At 38.7% G+C, this 13,375-nt stretch overlaps 1 protein-coding gene across 1 annotated transcript; it reads left to right on the top strand.

Moving 5' to 3' along the window:
* Positions 1-5,655: 5,655 nt before the first annotated feature.
* LOC128700268 (uncharacterized) lies at positions 5,656-12,332 on the top strand. The gene is made up of 5 exons (XM_053793327.2): positions 5,656-5,701; positions 6,772-6,913; positions 10,193-10,369; positions 11,381-11,493; positions 12,179-12,332. Exons 2-5 carry the CDS (start codon positions 6,790-6,792, stop codon positions 12,221-12,223), a joined length of 459 nt encoding a protein of 152 aa, XP_053649302.1. The 5' UTR covers positions 5,656-5,701; positions 6,772-6,789; the 3' UTR covers positions 12,224-12,332.
* Positions 12,333-13,375: the final 1,043 nt, after the last annotated feature.

Raw genomic sequence — 13,375 nt, 5'->3', positions numbered from 1 at the left:
ACGACGTTTCGGTCCGACTTGGACCGTTTACAAAGTCACACTAACCAGTTGGACCGAAACGTCGTCGTAAGCTTCTCTCTTTTATGTGCGGGTTGTTTGTGTATCGTTCCAGTCACGGTATTGTGCCTTTTTATGTTATTCTCTCTCCAATCTGTGGGTTATTTGTGTATTGTTCCAGTCACTTCTGCCCACTGATAGTAGGCAGAAGTGAGGAGTATCCTAACTGCTATATACTACTTCACTGTTATCTTCGAATTATTTAAAGATTTAATTTTATGTATCTGTGATCTTTTTTCCACATACCTCGTGAAGATTCTGTGCAAGATATGAAATAAATTTCTGGATTGAAAAATCTGAATCAATCCTTCGATAAGGAGTAACTTCCATAAGCAAAAATGCCGCTTGGCTGTCAGAACTAAGACTCGACAACACGAACACAGCGACAAAAATACAAGGACTATAAAACTGTCACGATGACGGAAGTTCTCAGACAGCTCATCCGAAAACATGCGCATTATAAGCGGCAAGTGATTTCCTTCTCGAAGCGTATATAAATAATAGCCAACCCACCGCTGCACATCCTCTAGCAAGTCATCTATCTATTATTCTCTGTACAAATTATCTATTCACTAGCCTCTGTACTGTACCTTCTCATTGTTGGTGAGTTTTACAATACTGTTCACAAGTCTCCTTTTAACCATACGTTCCAGAAAGTTTCCTGGAGAGCTGGTAAATATATCCGAGAATAGATAAATCATCCATTTGTCACACAGGTATATACACCGAGAGTTGTATGTCTCTGTGTTGTACACTGAAAGTCTGCTTCAATCTCTATTATTGGGATTAAAATATTCAGGTTATGTGCAGCTTTAATTAATGACCCTCCTTTAATCTATAGGCTTTTAACCCCATTAACCAACTTTTGGAAAAAAAATATTTTCCTAAGTTCACATGTGCAAATACGAATAATATAATAACTGCATATCAAAATGTCTTGCTAATTTGACCCTTCAAGAAATTTTGTGTGAAAGAGGGTGTGTAGCGGCCGCGGAGTGATACTAGGGGAGAGACTCCATAATGAGCTGCTAATGTGTAAGCACCGGTTGTGGTGAAATCGTCTAGTAATCCAGCGTCATCGAGGCCATAATTGAATGGATCAGCCTGAAACTATAATTAATAAGTACTGGAATGTCCTCTGTTGAAGAATAGGGACAGAGAATTTGCGGGGCCTCCAGAATTTGGTGGTGATAGTGGAAATAATGAGGTGTTGCCATGCAACACATCCAGTATGTATGCCATTAGTCTTTTCATTTAGATTTCTCGCTCTCCAGTAGGATTCTATAGGAAGGCGTTATGGAGTGATCCAACTACAATATAAATGATAAGTGATAATATAAATTTCTTAATTATCTAACTTTTGGTACATGTGCCTGGTGTGAATTAGAAAATTCTTACTCTGTCTGTGTGTATTAGTGTTCCCATTAATCATTTCTGGAGGTCGTTTTCTTTAATTTTCTTACAGTCCACACGGTTTTATAATTTAACATTTTTGGTATTAATATTTAATATCGTAATTATTAATTTAATGTCAGGTCAAGCTTTTTTGTGAGAGTGGTGAAGGAGTAGGCATCGAAGGAGTGACAATCCTGTGGCCTACTGTGACGAAGTCCCATTTACCTCCCCCAAATTACTTGCTCGTAATAATTCAGGTAATATCGTGTAAACCTCATGCAGGTAATTTCTCTCACAACTCATCTATCAGTAATTTCCAGCAATAAGTTTGATCTCGTGATGGCTAGCTCAGATGAGCTCACGAAATTTGTTGATTATCTACCTGATACAATAAACAGAGGAATACAGTGAGTCTAGAGAACACAGTTATACTGGCGGTGTCCCGTCTTCAATGTTTGTCATACAGATTTGTATGACAATTATTATTAGTAGTAGTAGTAGTAGCAGCAGAGGTAGCAGCAGCAGAGGTAGCAGCAGCAGCAGTAGTAGTAGTAGTAGTAGTAGTAGTAGTAGTAGCAGTAGTAATAATAATAATCTTAAATTCTATAAGTATATGTACAAGGTATACAGATCTAGCTGACATCAGTGACATACTGCTATACAGAAAGCCCCTCGTTATGCAGAGCATTTCGGGTCAAATTAGATCAATTTTGTGCCCAGGATGCGACCTACACCAACTGACTAACACCCAAGTACCTATTTTACTGATAGGTGAACATAGACAGCAGGTGTCTTAAAGAAACACGTCCTGTGGAAAATAATTTCCCAAAATTATGATGTATATTTTTTATAATGTAAATATACCTGATTAATACATTACTATTGTTCTAAAGTGTATTTTAAAGAGGTGAGCCGACAGGGAAGCTCTGCCCCTGCGCTGACGAGCAGGGAAGAGACGTAATTGTTTTTTAATGTGGTACCGGCACACTAATGAAATGTGCATAAATTTTGTCGCTCTGGAAGTTAAATTGTGGTTGAAACTTCCTAAATAGGAGCCAAAATTGTTGGATTTACAGTCCTGCTTAAAGTGAGCATTAAGCAGATGGACAGGACAGCTTAGGAACCCCAGCTAAGTCGTTGTCTATTTATGTTGAGATTCTGGCCAGCATTTTCTTCATATTTAGGCAGGGGGTTATGACACACCATAATCTCCAGACAAATTGGTGAGTCTTATGATTATAAATTCTCCTTCTGTTACCTAAATGTGTATATGTATTCATTTATTAATTTTAACATACAGTCCATATATATATATATATATATATATATATATATATATATATATATATATATATATATATATATATGCAAGGAATTCGCGAGAGCATGCGAAATATACACAAACACTGATCTCTGGCTGAAGGAGACTCGAACCTACGAACCTTAGGACAAGGTACGCAGTGCTTTACCAATCTACCCACACTGGACAATACCTTGGCATGTAGCATGTGCTGGCTGCCTTGGATCAAACGTGTAGCGCATGCTACACGCCAAGGTATTGTCCAGTGTGGGTAGATTGGTAAAGCACTGCGTACCTTGTCCTAAGGTTCGTAGGTTCGAGTCTCCTTCAGCCAGAGATCAGTGTTTATATATATATATATATATATATATATATATATATATATATATATATATATATATATATATATATATATATGTCGTGCCGAATATGTAAAACTGGTCAATTAGCAAGAACTCATTTAAAATTTAGTCCTTTCTAAAATTTTCTCTTATACGTTTAAAGATTTATTTTTTTCATTAATGTTAATGTAAAAAATTTTAATTTTGCACCAAAAGAATCATAGAAAACTTACCTAACCTTATTATAACAAGAACAATTTATTTTAGCCTAACCCAACTATATATATTTTAGATTTGTTTACAGTAATTTAATACTAAACAAACACAGTGAAACATATTTTTTTCGTTAGGTTCAGAATGATTTTGGCGAAATTATTGCATACACAAATTTTCACTTGTCCTATATGGCAAGATGAGCGTTGCTATTTAAGCCAAGATCGCAAGTTCTGCCTATTCGGCACGACATATATATATATATATATATATATATATATATATATATATATATATATATATATATATATATATATATATATATATATATATATATATATATATATATATATATATATATATATATATATAATTTTTACCATAATTCCTGGTAATGTATATTTCATTTGAAATTAATATAGGTCAAGAGTGACTTGTGGATATGACAGTAGTAGGTATCGAAGGGGGACATTTTTTGTGACCTATGTATCCTAAAATTCCTACTTGTCTCTGTAATTTTGATTAAAAAATAATTATCTTTGTTACAATTTACTGGTATGTATCTTATGAGTTACATCCAAGTAAATTTAATTTTCCACACGTCCTAATGTTTCCACCCGTACCGGAGATCGACCCCCCGGACCTCAGTGTGTGAACTGACTGCGCCAGCAGCAGCAACAGCAGCAGATGATGATGATTGTGTTGTGGATCCCCATGCATGTATGCCATAGGGTGGTCAAGGGTAAATTAAATAGTACAAAATAGTATTGGTTGTAGTACAGGTATGTTCTGGAGAGTCCACTTCTTTGATAACTTTCTTAGATGTGGCCTGGATAGGTTTCTTGAATTTAAGTTTGCGGTTTTTGTCTTTCAAAGTGTGTATTATTTATAGTATTTATATTAAAGGGAATGATTTTAGCAGACATGCAGAAAATAATCACATGTGCAAATTAATCACACGGACATACACAAAATCACACTGACAAACACAAATTAATGGCATGAACATACACTAAATAACCACAAAAGTTCTGCATGGACAGATATAAAATAACCACATGGACAAACAAAAATTCTCCCCTTGCTAAAATAGTTATGCTTTTATTTTTTGGTTTTTGGTTCCCGTAACACCTAGACTCCCATGAATTTATTTTTTTTTTTTTTGCGTTTGAAATTGTTCTTCCGTGAACAGTTCTTCATTCTTCTCAGTGATCACAGTCCCGTAACACTACTCATAGTTTTCTCCTCACTGAATATCTCACGTATCAATCTAGTCTTCATCTCCATTTCGTGAAATTGAACAAAGATTATCTAATCCAAAATAAGCTTTATGTGGAAAATACTGTACATATTTTCCAGAAATTCAGTATTTATATGTAAATAGATGGCCATCTTGGTTCTGATTTTGTATTAGAAACGTTGGTGAATGGGGAAGATTTTTCGTGCTCTAGAGGTTAAAATTGTGCAAACACCTCTCAAATAGGAGGCGAAATTGTTGGATGTGAATTCCTGCATAATTTGAGTATCAGGCGACTGGACAAGACAGCTCCAGGAACCTCAGATAAGTCTGTTTATGTTTAATTCTGGCCAGTATTTTCATAAATTTAGACAGTGAGGTTTTCCGAGTATGATACACATTAATCTCCAGTCAAATTGGTGAGTGATATTAAGATATATTTTCCTTATGTTATGTAATTGTGTATATATATAACCATTTATTATTTTTAATATACAGTCCACAAATTTATATATTTACCAGCATTCCTGGTGTATGTATATTTCATTTAATTAATAGGTCCAGAGCAACTTGTGGATATGACAGTGGTAGGTATCGAAGGGGGACATTTTTTGCGACCTAAGTGTCCCAAATTCCTACTTGTCAGACTGATAAATAATAGTTATCATTGTTCATTTACTGTTATGTATATAATTATGCATCCAAGTAAATGCAATTTTCCACACTATACATTAGTGGTATGAATTACCAACAAGATGATTTAACAGACATCCAACATGTGCAGGAGTTGCACATATTAAATAGGTTTGTCCTTGGTGATGGGGGTTGTGGGGGGGGGTTGAGCCTAGTCACTGGTGAAGACCTCTGGAACCAAGTAATTGCAACTCTCTGTCCTCGTAACAAACCCTTGTGCAAACAGGATTAGGAAAAGTTTCTGTCTTAGGACATCGTTGACTCTTACATCAATCACTGTTTACAAGGTTCCCGGAACCAAACGTCGGTATCATATACCTGGTTTCTTTTTACCAATTCCCAGAAATCTCTCAACCAGAAACGTGTGTACAACGGGTGACCAAATGATTTCCTCCTCGAGGTGTATATAACAGCCCCATAGCCTCTCCGCTATTACATATCAACATACCTCCATCATCTGTACAAGTGAGTTCTCTCTTCTGCTGAGTTTACCAGTGTTATTTGATCTCTTACTCTTAAATTATTTCCGTTATTGTATGTGGTGTTTAGAGATCAATCCTGTCATCATGTACCTTGTTGACCAGTTTCGGTAGTGTAAAATACCTTCAATTGGGGTGACCTGACGTCGGTGAAGGGTTCTTGATCAAATGAAATTGAGTTGCGCTCCTTTTTCCTTTAATCAGACCATATTGCGTACCATTTCCCAGGTACTGTGTGACCCCTGCTGGTTAAAGGTTCTACATGAAAATAATCATAGTGTAAAAGAAAAAAGTTTAATGTTTTCTTAATACAAAATTCGGTTTCAGTCTCTGAGTATCAGATGTATTATTAACAATGGTATGATTTCTCACTTCCTGTAGGATTTCTTTGGGTCTGTTGTTAAGGAGTTAAATTTTTTAACAATCTAAGATATAGTATTTTAATGCTTGGCTCAGTCGCTGTCTTCACAATTTACATTTTATATGATTAAGGTCTACGTGCAAACCGAGTTACTGAAGACGCTTATAAATAAACCCATCCTTAATCTAGCAGTAACATTGTTTTGTAGTCTTGTTATTTTCTCCATAAATTGTCACTTTGTGACCTATACGTGATGAGAGAACTTTGTGAATATTATAATAATAATAATGATTCTCCACAAACATGTTTTACATGATTCAATTTCGGATAAACAATGGATCTTATAGTTCCTGTCTTAGCTCTTCTATTTTAAATTCATTTTCTAGTTTATCTGACAAGAATATTTATATATCTACATAAGAAACTAAAACTATATTATTTCCTTAATTTTATGCTACTTTATTCATGGCATCATGTTCCTGGAGGCCAAAGTCAGATTGAATATATAAGTATTTAGCAAGGAACATGTTCTCTACTAAACAGTAATGAAATGGTTATAATCATAACCATAATTTTTAAAGGGGTGGGGGGTAAGCCAGTGGAAGGCCTCGGTCAGATGACCGAAAACTCCAACTCCTGACGAACCTTACCTAACCTAACCTAACATGTTTTCATCACATATCCTATTCCATCAGCGTGCTGAGTGATCCACCATGAATCAGTTGATATATTTAATCCAAACGGCGACGCTGCTGGTGATGTTCGCTGGTGCTGGTGACAGCAAAGACTTCCTTCCCTTGGATAAGTGCCTCAATAAGACAGCCAGAGATAATATGAGTAAGTTTAACTACGCTGTCAGTCGAGAGAGTCGAAGGAGGCAGCCTCCTTAATTGTGAACTTATTGGTCATAATGAAGATAGTGAACATAACTTAGAATGATGATTAATTGATATGACGGAGTTGTGGGTAATACAGACCTCAGAGAAATTATTACACATAAGTTAATCCTATTACATAAATACTTAAATCTGCTAAAAGCTCAGTAACATTCTCACACATCCTTGAGAACTTCCTCTAGTTGTTATTCATGGTTTCTCATAGTGGGGTGATTCATGAGAGCTTCTGTCAGTGGTGATTCATGAGAGCTTCTGTCAGTGATGATTCATGAGAGCTTCTGTCAGGGGTGATTCATGAGAGCTTCTGTCAGTGGTGATTCATGAGAGCTTCTGTCAGTGGTGATTCATGAGAGCTTCTGTCAGTGATGATTCATGAGAGCTTCTGTCAGTGGTGATTCATGAGAGCTTCTGTCAGTGGTGATTCATGAGAGCTTCTGTCAGTGATGATTCATGAGAGCTTCTGTCAGTGGTGATTCATGAGAGCTTCTGTCAGAGGTGATTCATGAGAGCTTCTGTCAGTGGTGATTCATGAGAGCTTCTGTCAGTGATGATTCATGAGAGCTTCTGTCAGTGGTGATTCATGAGAGCTTCTGTCAGTGGTGATTCATGAGAGCTTCTGTCAGTGGTGATACATGAGAGCTTCTGTCAGTGGTGATTCATGAGAGCTTCTGTCAGTGGTGATTCATGAGAGCTTCTGTCAGTGGTGATACATGAGAGCTTCTGTCAGTGGTGATTCATGAGAGCTTCTGTCAGTGGTGATTCATGAGAGCTTCTGTCAGTGGTGATTCATGAGAGCTTCTGTCAGTGGTGATACATGACAGCTTCTGTCAGTGGTGATTCATGAGAGCTTCTGTCAGTGGTGATTCATGAGAGCTTCTGTCAGTGGTGATACATGAGAGCTTCTGTCAGGGGTGATTCATGAGAGCTTCTGTCAGTGGTGATACATGAGAGCTTCTGTCAGTGGTGATTCATGAGAGCTTCTGTCAGTGGTGATACATGAGAGCTTCTGTCAGTGGTGATTCATGAGAGCTTCTGTCAGTGGTGATTCATGAGAGCTTCTGTCAGTGGTGATTCATGAGAGCTTCTGTCAGTGGTGATTCATGAGAGCTTCTGTCAGTGGTGATTCATGAGAGCTTCTGTCAGGGGTGATTCATGAGAGCTTCTGTCAGTGGTGATTCATGAGAGCTTCTGTCAGTGGTGATTCATGAGAGCTTCTGTCAGTGGTGATTCATGAGAGCTTCTGTCAGTGGTGATTCATGAGAGCTTCTGTCAGTGGTGATTCATGAGAGCTTCTGTCAGTGGTGATATATGAGAGCTTCTGTCAGTGGTGATTCATGAGAGCTTCTGTCAGTGGTGATTCATGAGAGCTTCTGTCAGGGGTGATTCATGAGAGCTTCTGTCAGTGGTGATTCATGAGAGCTTCTGTCAGTGGTGATTCATGAGAGCTTCTGTCAGTGGTGATTCATGAGAGCTTCTGTCAGTGGTGATTCATGAGAGCTTCTGTCAGTGGTGATACATGAGAGCTTCTGTCAGTGGTGATACATGAGAGCTTCTGTCAGTGGTGATTCATGAGAGCTTCTGTCAGTGGTGATTCATGAGAGCTTCTGTCAGTGGTGATTCATGAGAGCTTCTGTCAGTGGTGATACATGAGAGCTTCTGTCAGTGGTGATACATGAGAGCTTCTGTCAGTGGTGATTCATGAGAGCTTCTGTCAGTGGTGATTCATGAGAGCTGTCAGTGGTGATTCATGAGAGCTTCTGTCAGTGGTGATACATGAGAGCTTCTGTCAGTGGTGATTCATGAGTGCTTCTGTCAGTGGCGATTCATGAGAGCTTCTGTCAGTGGTGATACATGAGAGCTTCTGTCAGTGGTGATTCATGAGAGCTTCTGTCAGTGGTGATACATGAGAGCTTCTGTCAATGGTAATTCATGAGAGCTTCTGTCAGTGGTGATTCATGAGAGCTTCTGTCAGTGGTGATTCATGAGAGCTTCTGTCAGTGGTGATTCATGAGAGCTTCTGTCAGTGGTGATACATGAGAGCTTCTGTCAGTGGTGATTCATGAGAGCTTCTGTCAGTGGTGATTCATGAGAGCTTCTGTCAGTGGTGATTCATGAGAGCTTCTGTCAGTGGTGATTCATGAGAGCTTCTGTCAGTGGTGATTCATGAGAGCTTCTGTCAGTGGTGATTCATGAGAGCTTCTGTCAGTGGTGATACATGAGAGCTTCTGTCAGTGGTGATTCATGAGAGCTTCTGTCAGTGGTGATTCATGAGAGCTTCTGTCAGTGGTGATTCATGAGAGCTTCTGTCAGTGGTGATTCATGAGAGCTTCTGTCAGTGGTGATTCATGAGAGCTTCTGTCAGTGGTGATTCATGAGAGCTTCTGTCAGTGGTGATACATGAGAGCTTCTGTCAATGGTAATTCATGAGAGCTTCTGTCAGTGGTGATTCATGAGAGCTTCTGTCAGTGGTGATTCATGAGAGCTTCTGTCAGTGGTGATTCATGAGAGCTTCTGTCAATGGTAATTCATGAGAGCTTCTGTCAGTGGTGATTCATGAGAGTTTCTGTCAGTGGTGATTCATGAGAGCTTCTGTCAGTGATGATTCATGAGAGCTTCTATCAGTGGTGATTCATGAGAGCTTCTGTCAGTGATGATTCATGAGAGCTTCTATCAGTGGTGATTCATGAGAGCTTCTGTCAGTGGTGATTCATGAGAGCTTCTGTCAGTGGTGATTCATGAGAGCTTCTGTCAGTGGTGATTCATAAGAGCTTCTGTCAGTGATGATTCATGAGAGCTTCTGTCAGTGGTGATTCATGAGAGCTTCTGCCAGTGGTGATTCATGAGAGCTTCTGTCAGTGGTGATTCATGAGAGCTTCTGCCAGTGGTGATTCATGAGAGCTTCTGTCAGTGGTGATTCATGAGAGCTTCTGCCAGTGGTGATTCATGAGAGCTTCTGTCAGTGGTGATTCATGAGAGCTTCTGTCAGTGGTGATTCATGAGAGCTTCTGTCAGTGGTGATTCATGAGAGCTTCTGCCAGTGGTGATTCATGAGAGCTGTCAGTGGTGATTCATGAGAGCTTCTGTCAGGGGTGATTCATGAGAGCTTCTGCCAGTAGTGATTCATGAGATTCAATTGTGATTCCGTTTCCGAAAGTTCCTTTCATACAGAAAAAAAATCACTAGTCTGGATCTCTCCCTCATTATAACTCAATATCTCCAGAAAGACAATTCTGCAGTGACTTGAACATGACGACTAATGCCTGCCGCACCAACAAAGAACAAATAAAGAACTGCAAGAGAACCATCATGAGTGGTGTAAACAGCACGATCATCCTGAACACAGCTGCCGGCTGTCTGGAGTCCGTAGCCAACATCACTGTTCCTGACATAGCCCGAAGTATGTTACGGTTTCGCTTTATTTCACTTTATTCGGGATATATATGAATTTTCAGGCAGTTGCATAAACTGAGGAAATTTACATGGAGACAGAAACAGTGTAAAGAGAAACTGTTTACACTGTCTGTGTGTGGGTTTCCTCAGTTCACTGACAAGTGTCCACTATCTTTAGAAATTTCATCGGTGGTTCTGAGGTCACGTAGAAGATGTAAGAATAAATAGCATCTTATGTATAATATATCTATGATAACCCAGTAAAATTCAGTGAGTAAAGTGTTGTTTGTACAACTGGCTAGCTTTATTGTTTATACACAGACGCATTTAGTACTGTTTACCATTGCATATACACCAAAAAACGTGTATCGTTCAGTGTACTTATACCTAGAGGTGTGTATCTCAATATATATATATATATATATATATATATATATATATATATATATATATATATATATATATATATATATATATATATATATATATATATATATATATATATATATATATATATATATATATATATATATATATATATATATATATATATCTTGAGGTATCTCTCAGTCCATATACTTGTATATCTCTTAATTTATGTGTGTGTGTGTACTCACCTAGTTGAGGTTGCAAGGGTCGAGTCCTAGCTCCTGGCCCCACCTCTTCACTGGTGCGTGTGTGTGTGTGTGTGTGTGTGTGTGTGTGTGTGTGTGTGTGTGTGTGTGTGTGTGTGTGTGTGTGTGTGTGTGTGTGTGTGTGTGTGTGTGTGTGTGTGTGTGTGTTGAAAATGTACTTTAATCCATATTTTAGGGATTAAAATTTCCTCGAAGGTAATGTACAGATGAGTTAATATCTTAACCTGAAATGTCCTGCATAACCCTTGGCTTTCAAGCAAATGTATAGTCCACGCCACTTACATGTTTTTATCTATTGTAGGCCTTTTTAACATTTATATTTTCACGTGCAATCAACACTAAGCTTAACAAGCTGACTAACTTACTGGGTCTTCCTGTGACAGACGACACCGCAGAGTTCAAGATTTTTATAGTTACAAATATACGTAACAATCGACAGGCAGTGTGCAATTATTCCCAGCCTCTGTTGGACTGCATCAAGACCAACACCAACATGGTAAGTCTACTCTGCGGGAAGCAATGATACGGGTATAAGAAAAGTTTTTACTGAGATAACATGCCGTTCTGTGTAGACCTTTATCATGATTTGATAAAGCTCTACACAGAGCGAAGCTTTCTCGCATTAAATCTTGTTCTACAACCTTTTTTTTTCTTGCCAGCAATTTACTATTGCATTCCACTATGTATATTCATTTACCTAATTGGGTAGAGTTGGGTTGTAGTTCTTGGGCCCTGCCTCTGTACTTGCCTCTTGTTTTTTGTACTCATATATAGTTTAAAATCCCCGTATTAAGTTTGTATCTGCAATATCCCTTAATTATGCATTTTATTTGTTCACTTCTCACACTGAAGGCATTCTTTCCCGTGTGTGTGTGTGTGTACTCACGTAATTGCGATTGCAGGTGTTGAGTCTTAGCTCTTGGCCCTGCCTCTTCACTGGTCACTACTAGGTGTGTGTGTGAGGATGCGTGTGCGTGTGGAGTGTGAAGCGGAAGGTGTGAAATTCGGGTAAAAGTTAGTGGGATAGTTGGTAAATAACTGGAAAACAAAACCCGAATTAACATCCTGGCCATCAAAACTAAGAATTTTGTTTCAGTCTCAATACAGGACTAAACTTCTGATTATTTTCCTGAGTCCATAATAATTTAACAAGGCTTGTTATATTGTTTTTCTATTTACAGACTCAGTTGATCAAGGACTGTCTCAAAAAGAATGGCGTTCTCTAGATAAGAACGCTACTGTAACTTGAAGAACGCCACTGTAACTTGAAGAACGCCACTGTAACTTGAAGAATGCCACTGTAACTTGAAGAACGCTACTGTAACTTGAAGAATGCCACTGTAACTTGAAGAACGCCACTGTAACTTGAAGAATGCCACTGTAACTTGAAGAACGCCACTGTAACTTGAAGAACGCCACTGTAACTTGAAGAACGCCACTGTAACTTGAAGAACGCCACTGTAACTTGAAGAACGCTACTGTAACTTGAAGAATGCCACTGTAACTTGAAGAACGCCACTGTAACTTGAAGAACGCCACTGTAACTTGAAGAACGCTACTGTAACTTGAAGAACGCCACTGTAACTTGAAGAACGCCACTGTAACTTGAAGAACGCCACTGTAACTTGAAGAACGCCACTGTAACTTGAAGAACGCCACTGTAACTTGAAGAACGCTACTGTAACTTGAGGAACGCCACTGTAACTTGAAGAACGCCACTGTAACTTGAAGAACGCCACTGTAACTTGAAGAACGCCACTGTAACTTGAAGAACGCCACTGTAACTTGAAGAACGCTACTGTAACTTGAAGAACGCCACTGTAACTTGAAGAACGCCACTGTAACTTGAAGAACGCCACTGTAACTTGAAGAACGCCACTGTAACTTGAAGAACGCTACTGTAACTTGAAGAACGCCACTGTAACTTGAAGAGCGCCACTGTAACTTGAAGAACGCCACTGTAACTTGAAGAACGCCACTGTAACTTGAAGAACGCCACTGTAACTTGAAGAACGCCACTGTAACTTGAAGAACGCCACTGTAACTTGAAGAACGCCACTGTAACTTGAAGAACGCCACTGTAACTTGAAGAACGCCACTGTAACTTGAAGAACGCCACTGTAACTTGAAGAACGCCACTGTAACTTGAAGAACGCCACTGTAACTTGAAGAACGCCACTGTAACTTGAAGAACGCCACTGTAACTTGAAGAACGCCACTGTAACTTGAAGAACGCCACTTTAACGTGAAGAACGCCACTGTAACTTGAAGAACGCCACTGTAACTTGAAGAACGCCACTGTAACTTGAAGAACGCCACTGTAACTTGAAGAACGCCACTGTAACTTGAAGAACGCCACTGTAACTTGAAGAACGCCA

This window comes from Cherax quadricarinatus, chromosome 71, assembly GCF_038502225.1.
Source record: "Cherax quadricarinatus isolate ZL_2023a chromosome 71, ASM3850222v1, whole genome shotgun sequence".
Classification (NCBI taxonomy): domain Eukaryota; kingdom Metazoa; phylum Arthropoda; class Malacostraca; order Decapoda; family Parastacidae; genus Cherax; species Cherax quadricarinatus.
Note: the sequence above shows the minus strand (reverse complement) of the source record. Positions and strands in the feature narration are given on the sequence as shown.

Bases quoted from the DNA above. Each gene is read 5' to 3' on its own strand.
- LOC128700268 (XM_053793327.2), top strand. From the start codon at position 6,790: ATGAATCAGTTGATATATTTAATCCAAACGGCGACGCTGCTGGTGATG. The intron at 6,914-10,192 runs GTAAGTTTAACT...CAATATCTCCAG, and splicing joins GACAGCCAGAGATAATATGA to AAAGACAATTCTGCAGTGAC. The intron at 11,494-12,178 runs GTAAGTCTACTC...TTCTATTTACAG, and splicing joins TCAAGACCAACACCAACATG to ACTCAGTTGATCAAGGACTG.